The following is a 12,427-nucleotide window of genomic DNA, read 5'->3' as shown; positions in this document are numbered from 1 at the left end:
CCACACATCCAAGTATTTTGATATCTATCTGATTAATTAAATCTTTTATAAATGGAGTGAAGAGTTTGGCTCCAAAACAAAGCAGCATAGAATCCCAAAAGGCACAGCCAGTCAATGAGTAGCTGACTGTTATCCCCCATCACTTACTACTCAACCAATCAGTACCAGATCAATAAACTAAATCCAGTTCCATGAGCTCCAATTTCCTTCAAAGTCAAATCATGCTCATTGGTCAACTGTGCTTGGTTAAGCAATGCCTGGGTTTTAAAATTCTCAGCCCTGCTTTCAAATCCCACCACGGACTCTCCCTTCTCCATCGCTTTAATCCTTAGGATTATTGCAGTTCTGAATCAGGATTCCAGATCATCTCAATTTAAAATTCCCTCTTTAATCTCAGCTCATATTTCTTCAAGACACTAAAACCTATTTCAATGACCAATATTTTGGACAACTATCCTAACCTCACTTTGTGTGTGGCAATGTTAAATTACCCTGATTGCATTTTTGACAATTGGAGTGCAACATTTTACTACATTTAAAGGTACCATGTATCTAAAGGTGCAATAACTGTGTACTGTATGCCATGTGACAGAAAAACACTACTCACCTAGACAGAACCAGTCACTTTGCATTTAATCTGACAAAGATACACTTGCAATCAACATTGTACGTGTAAATAAAGTGGCCTTAAAGACACAGGCCAAATTAAAGCCTAACAGACCACCCAAGTTAAATAATGCATAGTGTCACAACTGCTTTAGAAAGCAGTATATTATTGAACTGCCAAGCAGTGCCAAGGGTTAAAATAAAAATCTGCTTTGCAGTCTCTCCGTGTTTACTGACCTGTTTGAGAACAGTGATTTTGTTGTCAGTGACAATGAGTGCAGCCTGATTCAACAGATCCACAACCTGCAAAAAAAAAGTCTTGATTATTCCCCAGTTTTACCAACAAATAACAGAAACATTGCTTGCAGTCTATTATAACTGTAATAAGTAGTGTCAGACTGAGGCCAGGTTACAAACACTTGGCCAATGTTCCCTTTGACCAGGAATATAGAACAGTACAGTATAGCCCTTTGGCCCACGATGTTGTGCTGAACTAATTAAACTAGTAACTAAATATCTAACTAAACTAATCCCTTCTGCCTACACATTGTCCATATCCCTCCGTTCTCCGCACGTTCATGTGCCTAAGAGCCTCTTAAATGCCTCTATTGTATGCCTCCATCACCACCCTGGCAACAGATTCCAGGCACCTACCACTCTCTGTGTACAAAACTTGCCCTGCACACCTCCTTTGAACTTACCCCCTCTCACCTTAAATGTATGCCCTCATATTAGGCATTTCGACACTGGGAGAAAGATACTGGCTATCTACTCTATCTATACCCCTTATAATCTTATAAACTTCTATCAGGTATCCCCCTCAGCCTCTGCCTCTGCCGAGAAAACAACCCAAGTTTGTCTAACCACTTCTTATAGCACATGCCCTTTAATCCAAGCAGCATCCTGGTGAACCTCCTGCATCCACTCCAAAGCCTCCACATCCTTCCTATAATGGGGTGACCAGAATTGAACGCAATACTCCAGATGTGGCCTAACTAGAGTTTTATAAAGCTGAAACATAACTTCCCGACTCTTGAACACAATGCTTTGAATAATAAAGGCAAGCATGCCATATGGCCTTCTTTACCATCCTATCAACCTGTGCAGCCATTTCAGGGATCTGTGGACTTGGACCCCAAGATCCTTCCGGACATCAACACTGTTAAGGGTCTTGCCATTAACAGTGTACTGTCCATCGACATTTGCTCTCCCAGAGTGCAAACCTCAAATTTGGGCAGATTAAATCCCATCTGCCATTTCTCTGCCTATATCTGCAACTGATCTATATCCTACTGTATCCTCTGCCAGTCTTCTACACTATCACAACACCACCAACCTTCATATCATCTGTGAACTTACTAACCCACCCATCCACATTTTCATCCGAGTCATTTATATATATCACAAACAGCAGAAAAGATGAAGGATGATCTATTAAGATGTCTAAAATGGTTCTGTTTTCTCCACTCTTTAATCAGGGTCTTCTTCTGAATTAATTGCCTTTGCTGGCTGTGCTGTTTGCTAGTTCAGTCATGGGACCTCTCTCATCTCAAACTCGTTGGCTGATAAAATCGACACTAGACCAATACAACTAGACACTTGATCAATAGACACTCTGTATTTAGCTTCAAACTACTGTAGAACTACAATTTTTTTGTAGATGTATAAATAAGTGCAGAAAATGAAGGGATATGGACTATGTGCAGGCAGAAGGGATTAGTTTAATTAGGCATTATTACCTTAATTTGCTCAGCACAACATTGTGGGCTGAAGGGCCTGTTCCTGTGCTGCAGTGTTCTATGACTGCACCATCCCACTGAGAACTTGGGGAAGGGGGATAAGGAGACGGATCTGGGATTGGTGTAAGGGGCGAAATCTTACAGAACTTGAGAGTGAAATCCTACCACTTACTTCCAGGCCACATAACACCTTCGCCACCCTTCTCTACCCATTTCTCTCACTCACCACACCACTAACCCCATCCCCCTTCATCCTCGTCCCGCTACCCACTTTCCCACCGGATGAATCCATTTCACCCCAACTTTCTTCCTTCCACCCTCAACCCTACCTCCCTTCCCAGGGTCTCCTACTCAATCGACCCCTCTCCTTCTATCACACCATCCCCTGGATCTAGCCCCGGTTCCGTCCCCTGGCTCCGCCCCCACCCCCCACGCTCCAAACCCCACACCCCAACCCCGGCTCCACCGACACCACCCCCTCCCCCCCGCCAACCCTGGCTCCACCAACCTCCCCCACCTGCCCCAACCCTGGCTCCACCAACCCGCCCCGCCCCCAACCCCGGCTCCACCAACCCCCCCCCCCAAACCCCGGCTCCACCAACCCCCCCCCCCCAAACCCCGGCTCCACCAACCCCCCCCCCAAACCCCGGCTCCACCAACCCCCCCCCCAAACCCCGGCTCCACCAACCCCCCCCCCCAAACCCCGGCTCCACCAACAACCCCCCCCAAACCCCGGCTCCACCAACAACCCCCCCCAAACCCCGGCTCCAGCAACCCCCCCCTCCCCTCCCCCAACCCCGGCTCCAGCAACCCCCCCCTCCCCTCCCCCAACCCCGGCTCCAGCAACCCCCCCTCCCCTCCCCTCCCCAACCCCGGCTCCAGCAAACCCCCCCCTCCCCTCCCCTCCCCCAACCCCGGCTCCAGCAACCCCCCCCCCCCCCTCCCCTCCCCCAACCCCGGCTCCAGCAACCCCCCCTCCCCCCCCCCAACCCCCCCTCCCCCCCCCCAACCCCGGCTCCAGCAACCCCCCCCCTCCCCCAACCCCGGCTCCAGCAACCCCCCCTCCCCTCCCCCAACCCCCCCTCCCCTCCCCCAACCCCGGCTCCAGCAACCCCCCCTCCCCCCCCCAACCCCGGCTCCAGCAACCCCCCCCCCCAACCCCGGCTCCAGCAACCCCCCCTCCCCCCCCCCCAACCCCGGCTCCAGCAACCCCCCCGCCAAGGCTCCAACCCTCTGCCACCTCACCCTCTCGCTGGTTGTCAGACTCTCGATGGCGTTATTCTCCTCTTCGTTGAAGTACTGGGTGGCGAGACAGCGACGGGAGGAGCCGCTATCGGCGGCCGGCCCAGCCGCCGCCATGTCCGGGCCCGGAGCACAACCCCGACCCGCTCTCACGGCAGACTCGGCCTCAGCAGCACCACGCATGCGCCGCAGGAGCACAGCATCACAATGCGCATGTGCCAAACGGAAGCCGCCTTGTACTGCGCATGCCCTGTAGGAAAAGTCTCCTCCCTTAAACTACATTACCCGAAAACACTTGCGGCGGTTACAATTAAATCAACTTTATTGATTCCGATACATGGACATATACTTGTAGGGTCTGTGGTCCACAGATGCTGCCTGAGCCGCTGAGTTCCTCCAGCATCGTGTGAGTTGCTACAGATTTCAGCATCTTGTTGTCAGTAACAAGGAGTGCAGCCTGATCCAACAGATCCACAACCTGAACTTATTCCCCACTTCTACCAACGAATAACAGAAACATTGCTCCTAAGTCTACAATGTGTCTATTCACAAATGCTGCCTCAGTTCTTGAGTACTTCCAGCATTTTCTCTTTATTTTATTGACACCAGCATTGGATGAAATGTAATGTTTGGCAGAAGGTATGAGATGTAAAGTTGCTTGAGTATAAGAGGATCCCCTTGGGCTGCGGTAGCCTGGTCGAGCTGGTTCCAACACTGGCCTCAGCTACTATCTCCAGCAGTGGAAATCCTACTACATGAATCAAAAAGAAAGAAGTGAAAACAAAAAAATGGGTCACAAAACACACTTGGTGATCGAGAGATCAGGCTAATCGCAAAAGAGGTCCCGTCAACTATACCCAGAATACTCCAGTGGAGTGAAGTTTGGTTAAATAAACCTGAATCACATCTCCTCCAGCACATTGCAAGCCAGAGCTAAGCAAAGCCTGCACCACAGAAAGTGTCCTATCTGGATGCATCATGGCTTGGTACGGCAACTGCTCTGTCTGAGACCACAAGAAACTGCAGGGAGTTGTGGACAGAGCCCAGTCCATCACAGAAACCAGCCTCCCCTCCATGGACTCTTGTCTACACTTCTCACTGCCTCAGTAAAGCAGCCAGCATAATCAAAGACCCCACCCACCCTGGACATTCTTTCTTCTCCCCCTCCCATCAGGCAGAAGATGCAAAAGCCTGAAAGCACGTACCACCAGGCTCAAGGACAGCTTCTATCTTGCTGTTATAAGACTATTGAATGGTTCCCTAGTATGATAAGATGGAGTCTTGACCTCACAATCTACCTCGTTATGACCTTGCACCTTATTGTCTGCCTGCACTGCACTTTCTCTGTAACTATAACACTTTACTCTGCATTCTGCATTGTTTTACCCTGTACTACCTCAGTGCACTGTGTAATGAGTTGATCTGTATAAATGGTAAGCAAGACAGGTTTTTCACTGTACCTTGGTACAAGTGACAATAATAATAAACCAATTCCAACAAATTCTTGTTACAGTTCATTGTATCACCAAAGAACTCGTTATGGTGCTCCCAGACACACAGCCGCAATACCACATTCTCTCATCTTTTTAACTACATGAGAAGACCAACAACCATGCAGGATCTGCAAGAAGGGAAGTATAAGAAGGGCGGCACAGTAGTGTAGTGGTTAGCGTGATGCTATTATAGTGCCAGCGACCCAGGTTTAATTCCCCCCGCTGTCTGTAAGGAGCTTGTACGTTCTCCCCGTGTCTGCGTGGGTTTCCTCCGGGTGCTCCGGTTTCCTCCCACATTCCAAAGATGTATGGGTTAGGAAGTTGTGGGCATGCTATGTTGGCGCCAGAAGTGTGGTGACATTTGCGGGCTGCCCCCAGAACATTCTACGCAAAAGATGCATTTCACTGTGTTTCAATGTACATTGGACTAATAAAGATATCTTAAACAAATTTGCACATCATACTATAGATCACAATAACATACACGTTATGGAGACACAAGAGATTGCAGATGCAAGAAATCTGGAGCAAAACACAAAGGAGTTGGAAGAACTCAGCGGGTCAGGCAGCATCATAAGTCTTGATGTAGGGTCTCAACTCGAAACGTCGACTGTCCATTTCCTTGCATAGATGCTGCCTGGCCCGCTGAGTTCCTCCAGTGCTTTGTGTGTTGCAACATACACACTATGATGTGCATTTTAATGATCACACTGAAATTTTAAACTTAATGAAAGTCCTGTCAGGGCCATGTTTTTAGATGACTTAGTCTCAAGCCCTAGAATTCCCTGCCAAACCTCTCTGTCTCACTCTTTCCTTTGCTTAAAACCTGATCATCTGTCCTGACAGCTCCTTCAATAGCTCAATATCAAAATGCTTATTGGTGATGGTCTTATTAAGTGACTTGATACCTCTTGCTACATTGAAGATGTCGCATAGATTTCAACTGTTGTAATCTACCCACTCTAAGATACATCTTGCAATGCATACAATCCACATAGATATGGCAATATGCACAATGTAATAGACATGTAATTTTGTGAGTGGTCTTTAAAGATATGGGATCCCTAATGTTGTGGATGTTTAATTTTTGTTAAGAGGTCCCTACTTGTTTACAGTGCTCATAATCTTGTGAGAACCCTGGTGCCTTAGGGTCCTTATTGTAAATTTTGATGTTCCTCCATTTATAAAGTGAGGGCTCATTAATGTTATGGGGCATGGTTTCTTAACCATCTTTATTTTTGAGGGGTCTTGAATGTTGCAGAGGTGATTCTTAAATATCACGGGTTTTTAATGGACAAAGACTGTCACTCACACTTCATTTCTGGAATTCAGCTTTTTTATCCAGGACTGGAGAGGAGTAAATTGGTGGAACCTAAACTAAACATTGTCTCCATGGGCTATGTTCTACACGGGCCTCCTTCTACAGTTTTCATCAAACCATATAACTATTTTCTGTCTCCCTCGTGTACTAAATTATGTCCCAAGTGCATCAATGCAATTTTTGTCAAGCACTTATTGCATTTCATGTGTTAACTATTCTCCAGGTAAAGAGGTTCTTCTGAATTTCTATTTATCTAGAATGTTTTGGATTCTACACAAGTGGAAATTCCTTGTCTATTTCTATCTTATCAAACTGTTTCACACTCTAAAAGACTTTTGTCAGATCACCCCCTCAGTCTTATAAAGAGAAATGTCCTGTCTGCTTTCTTCACTGTCAGGCATGATCACTTTCATTTCTGGTATCCTCACTGCATATCCCTCGTGCAACGTTTCCAGTCCCTGAGGACCAGAAATATGCACAGTACTGTATGTTAATAGTGCGTTATGATTCACAACTAAATCTGGAAGAGGATAGGTTCAGCAAACAATAAGCAAGCTGCTGGAGGAACTCAGTGGGTCAGGCAACATCTGTGGAGGCAGAGGGATTGTCGACGTTTTGGGCTGAGACCCTGACTCAGGACTAGCTGCCTGATCCACTGAGTTCCTCAAGCAATTTGTTTCTTGCTCCAGAATCCAGCACCTGCAATCTCTTGTGTCTCCACAGGTTCAGAGTAATTTTATGTTAGACTCTTGTTTTGGGGTGGGCTTTTTGAGGGTGCGAGTATGGGAGATTGCCTGAGTAAAATGAATTGTCACCAGCTCCTCGATTTTTTTTAAGCACTAGGATACTTCTACTACTGAACATATGAAGGGGCCGAGTCGGGTGGGGATGCCCCTCAGACAGTGAAAGGGTGCATCACCCCTCACCCTATGAGTGGCAATGGTGCAATGGGTTAAAAAGTATTAACATTACTGAATGTATTGACCAAATTCATTAAGAATGTAAAAAAAGGTTTTGCACTGCGTTTTTCTTTTTGTATATATATTTTATTTTCAATAAAGTTTGTGAAATATAAAACAAATCATTGCCCAGAGCGGGAGAAGGCGGGGTGTTGCAGTGACTGGAGACTGGCGTTCCGGGGAGCGGGTTTAGTGTGGGACCGGACGTAAGCGGAGCTCTTTGATGTGGCGCCGGGTCTGCCTTGGTCCCAAGTGTGGCGAAGGGTGAAGAAGGAGGTCGGGGAGTGACTGCAGGCATGGACTTGATCATAGGACTGTCTCTGGTTATGAGGGGAGGGGACGGTGGGGCAGAGGGGGCAGGGCAGCCATTGTGTGTCCCTCACTCTTCTCTCCCCAGACCTCAGCCCTGGGGAGCCTCTCCCTCCCTCCCCCCTTCCCCCTCCCCTCCCTCCCTCCCCCCTTCCCCCTCCCCTCCCTCCCTCCCCCCTTCCCCCTCCCCTCCCTCCCTCCCCCCTTCCCCCTCCCCTCCCTCCCTCCTTCCCCCTCCCCTCCCTCCCTCCCCCCTTCCCCCTCCCCTCCCTCCCTCCCCCCTTCCCCCTCCCCTCCCTCCCTCCCCCCTTCCCCCTCCCCTCCCTCCCTCCCCCCTTCCCCCTCCCCTCCCTCCCTCCCCCCTTCCCCCTCCCCTCCCTCCCTCCCCCCTTCCCCCTCCCCTCCCTCCCTCCCCCCTTCCCCCTCCCCTCCCTCCCTCCCCCTTCCCCCTCCCCTCCCTCCCTCCCCCTTCCCCCTCGCCTCCCTCCCCTCCCTCGCCTCCCTCCCTCCCCTCCCTCGCCTCCCTCCCCCTTCCCCCTCCCCTCCCTCGCCTCCCTCTTCCCCCTCCCCTCCCTCGCCTCCCTCTTCCCCCTCCCTCCCCCCTCCCCCTCCCTCCCCCCTCCCCCTTCCCCTCCCTCCCCCCTCCCCCTTCCCCCCCCCTCCCCCTCCCCCCTCCCCCTTCCCCCTCCCCCTTCCCCCTCCCCCCTCCCCCTTCCCCCTCCCACCCCCCTCCCCTGCACTCTGCGGGGCTTTAAACCCCCAATCTTGGTCTTGCCTCGTTTATTTTTCTATGCATTCACTGCTGACGGTCGTTTCCTAGTCTCTGCGCCAGCTCTCCTGCCACCCTCCCAGATACCATTCCATTCCCCTTGGTTGTGCATGTGGCCTTGAGTGGCAGAATGGTCTTTTACCGCTTCCCTGCAGCTTTCTCTTGCATGTGATCCCAGTTCAAGCAACTTTGTGAGAGATGTGTGTTTGGATAACGGAGGAAGGGAACGATTAGGTGGATGTACCAGTTGGGTTGGACTGAATGTGTCAATCAGGAGGCTGGGCTGGTGTTGGACCATGCAAAGTGAAAAGAAAGCAAACTGCTAGAGGAACTCAGCGGGTCAGGCAGCATCTGTGGAGGCAAAGGGATAGTCGAGACCCTTCATCAAGACACAGATGCTGCCTGACCCGCTGAGTTCCTCCAGCTGTTTGTTTGTTGCTCCAGATTCCAGCATCTGCAGTCTCTTGTGTCTCCATTTGACCGTGCAGAATTGCATTCCTTTGATATATACAGAAAAACAATGAGCATCAGTGAGGAGGGGAGGGTGCAATTGAATGTTTGTGCTGGAGGAAAGAACCAATGATGTGAAAGCATGCAAATTAAAATTTCAGGTCTTAATAGGAGCTTACTTTTATTTCTGTATGAATGATTTTTATTAGCAACGATGCAAATCAGAGTTAGTTGTCTAATTTGGATATTTGGTTTTGCTTCTAAAGAGCCTCTCCTGAATGGCTTCTCCTGTGATGGTTGTGCGTCTCCCTCGGGGCCCTGATGGACAGAGCAGAGGTTTTGATCCAACGTCTGAACGCTACCATGCCTTAGCACCTTCCTCCATTCAAGCTTCAAACAATTGTTCCAGTTCCTGCCTGAAGGAGGAGCAGCGATCACGTTCTGTGCTCCGGGAACGCTTTTTGCGAAGTCTGATTACAATGACGGGGAAGCGAGTGACCTTTACGATGTATGAGCAGGTCACTGTCACTGCAACGTTCACTGCCTCTGACATTGACATCCTGAACTTCCAAGTTTCAGACTTGCAAACACCATTAGGTGTTCAGAAGGAAGCGTTACTGCGCTGTACTGACATTATTGCTTGTACATTTAACCTTTAACGCACGCATACTATTCATTAGAATGGCTGTTGAACCCTTCAGCTGCCTGGGTGAAATCCGAGTCATAACACTTGGGGTGAGATCTTATTCCTCTCTATGTTGAGGATTTCGACATCATTAAAATACATTTGTTCTCTGTAGGGGAATTGCTCGTTGTCTGAGATGAGAGGTATAAAACACAGTGTTATTAACATTTCTAAATTTTGTTTGTTCAGTAAAAAGCAGAATAAAGGTTTTTTTTAGTTTTAGAGTATGACTCCAAAGTGCTCCATTCTTTCCTGATATAGCTGTGTTGAAATTAGGACCCCTTGCAGCACTTCCCTCACTAACTTATTCTTTCACTGGTCAATGATACAGCAACATTTCTTGGTGCTTGCCTATTTTTAAAATCTATGGTTTTAAGCCTAAACTGGGTGTCATGTGAGTTACTTTGCCTTTTTCTTGTACCTGTATTTGAAAGCCATAAAACTACTGGGATACTACCGGATACTGAAAGGGCTGGATAGAGCAGACATGGCGAGGATGTTTCCGTTAATAGGAGGTTTAGAGGGGTATGGGCCAAACGCAGGCAAATGGGACTAGCTTAGATGGGAATCTTGGTCGGCATGGACTAGTTTGGCCGAAGGGCCTGTTTCCGTGCTGTATGACTCCGTGAGAGTCTAGGAACCGAGGGCACAGCCTCAGAATAAAACAGATGTGGAGGAATTTCTTCAGCTAGAGAGCGGTGAATCTTTGGAATTTGTTGCCACAGAGGGTTGTAGAGGCCAAGTCACTGGGTGTATTTAAGGCAGAGATTGGTAGGTTCTTGATCGGTGAGGGGGTTGAGGATTACAGGGAGAAGGCGGGAGAATCAGATTGGAAAAAAATCAGCCATGATTGAATGGTGGAGCAGACACGATGGGCCGAATGGCCTAATTCTGCTCCTATATTTTATGGTCTCTGGGATGAGAGTGGAGACTAACTGAACAGATCTTGAGGCCAGCCAGCACAGGCATCGTGACTGAGTGGCATCATGGTGAACTGTACTAGTCTGTGATATGTGCCCCTTCCAACTCTTGCTGTGTGTTAGGAGTCCAAATGTGTTTGGTATCCCAACTTGTTTTCCTTCAGCATTTTAGCCAGTGGACAACAGTGGAAAAGGTGGGTGAGGTGTAAGGGTTTTGGTGGGTGGGTTGGGGGGGGGGAGGTAGCTGAACCCATGTCCGAGGGTGATCAAAAAATGACAGAGGACACTGACAGAATAATAATAAGCAGCCTTGAGCAAAAAGTAGATGTTATTGTGGAAATGGGGAATACTTTTAATATGCCCAATGTGGTCTTGACAGCTGAGTTTAGAGAAAATTTATTCACATCACAGGATACTTCAGCTGAAAAGAAATTTAACATGATTAAGTTGGTCTGTTTCAAGTATCAAGATGAGTAACCAGTATCTGTAGGTTATAATAGAATGTTTTTTTTCCAAGAGGGGCTAAAGTAACAGGTCTCAGAAGTGGTAAATGGTTTGAGAGAAAAACACTAGGCTGGAATAACTTACATATTAAAAAAAAATCCTGTCTCTTTTCTGCTGATTTCCCCCACAGAGGTCATGTCTGGCCTCTAGTGCTTCACTGTCTGAAAAGAAAGAAATCTGGGAGCTTCACCTTTACACTGATTGAATCAGGCCTCTGCTTTGGAAAGAAAGTTGACAGTAAGTCAATGAATATTAGCAATAGAGTCGTGGAGTTCTACAGCACAGACCAGGCCCTTTGGCCCACCATGTACATGCTGACCTTTCTGCTCATATGCTATTCCCATTTGCCTGTATGAGATCCGTATTCTTAAGTGAAAATTAACAAAAAAAATTGATGCTGGAAACACTCAGAAGGTCAGGCTGCGTCGGAGGGAAGAGAAACAGAGTTAATATTTCAAGTTGAAACCCCTTTGTCAGAACTGGGAAGGAGACAAAAGTTCATTAAGCTGCAGGGAGGGTGGGGAGATGGTGATATCTCTGACAGGGTAAAACCAGGGTGACTGGTTTTACCATGTCAGAGATATCAAGCTGTAAACAAGGTTATCTGGTCACTGAGTGGATGGAAGCAGTTAGAGAGTGTATTGTGGAGGACCAGGGCTGTCACGTGACAGCACTGCCCAGTACCTGGTCGAAAGACACACCACTGTCAATCACAAGCCTGGCTCCACCCTACCTATCAGTGCACACCTGACCATTGGCCCTTTTGAACTACCTGGGCTGGACCCCCCAGCCCTCCAGCACTATAAAGAGTACCACATGTGCTGGGTCCGCTCTCTTTGTTTGCTCCGAGGAATCGTGAAATGACAGAGAGACCGCTGGTAAGGTTGCACTTTGACCAGGTTAGAAGCGTCCTAAGTTAGTATTCCCAGTAGCGTGGAGCCATGCCTGCACTGAGACAAGGGGTGGCGGGTATCGTATTGCATTTCCCTGATTGTCTGTACCCAGTTCGTTGTGTGTACATGTGTGTATTTTACCCTTGTTGCGATTTTCCCACGCTCACTATCACTGGTGTGCATGTGTGTGTTGCCCTGTTACCTTTTCCCCACGTTTGTCTTTGTAAATAAATCATTTAGCTCTAAGACTGTGTTCAGAGTCCCTGTTCTTCGAGACCTCAAACTTGTTTCACAACAGAAAGTGAGAATGTAGACAAGTAAATGAAGGAGTTGTGAAGTACAGAGCAGAAGGACAAGCCCAGCAGTTCAGGCTGGGCACATCCTCCGCTCCTAGAGGGGAAAATGATGTTGAATTGTACCATTTCAGACAACTTGATTTCTCTGTCTGTATCTGTGGTCCTTCTGTGATATTGGCTCAGCTTGTTTGTGTTTTATTTCCCTTTGGGAGATGCATAGACTCGGTGGGCTGAATGGCCT

General features: G+C 48.3%; 2 protein-coding genes across 2 annotated transcripts in view; one reads left to right on the top strand and one right to left on the bottom strand.

Annotated features, from left to right (window-relative positions):
* The window catches only part of sympk (symplekin), a 44,920-nt gene extending 41,108 nt beyond the window's left edge, over positions 1–3,812 (bottom strand). Inside the window, exons 1-2 of the mRNA XM_052044257.1 lie at positions 3,591–3,812; positions 844–909 (exon numbers count right to left, since the gene is read on the bottom strand). Coding sequence (XP_051900217.1) covers positions 844–909; positions 3,591–3,770 — 246 coding nt within the window. The 5' untranslated portion in view covers positions 3,771–3,812. The remainder of the gene's footprint in view (positions 1–843; positions 910–3,590) is intronic.
* A 3,710-nt stretch (positions 3,813–7,522) lies between these two features.
* On the top strand, positions 7,523–9,811 carry gemin7 (gem (nuclear organelle) associated protein 7). The gene is made up of 2 exons (XM_052044297.1): positions 7,523–7,654; positions 9,155–9,811. The coding sequence occupies exon 2, from the start codon at positions 9,167–9,169 to the stop codon at positions 9,545–9,547; it is 381 nt and encodes a 126-aa protein (XP_051900257.1). The 5' UTR covers positions 7,523–7,654; positions 9,155–9,166; the 3' UTR covers positions 9,548–9,811.
* The last annotated feature ends 2,616 nt before the right edge of the window (positions 9,812–12,427 follow it).

The sequence above is a fragment of the Pristis pectinata genome, chromosome 35 (assembly GCF_009764475.1).
Source record: "Pristis pectinata isolate sPriPec2 chromosome 35, sPriPec2.1.pri, whole genome shotgun sequence".
Taxonomy (NCBI): Eukaryota; Metazoa; Chordata; class Chondrichthyes; order Rhinopristiformes; family Pristidae; genus Pristis; species Pristis pectinata.
The sequence above is the reverse complement of the archived record's forward strand: the minus strand, read 5'-3'. Positions and strand labels throughout refer to the sequence as shown.

Coding starts and splice junctions, on each gene's coding strand:
- gemin7 (XM_052044297.1), top strand. CDS start 9,167: ATGGCTTCTCCTGTGATGGTTGTGCGTCTCCCTCGGGGCCCTGATGGA.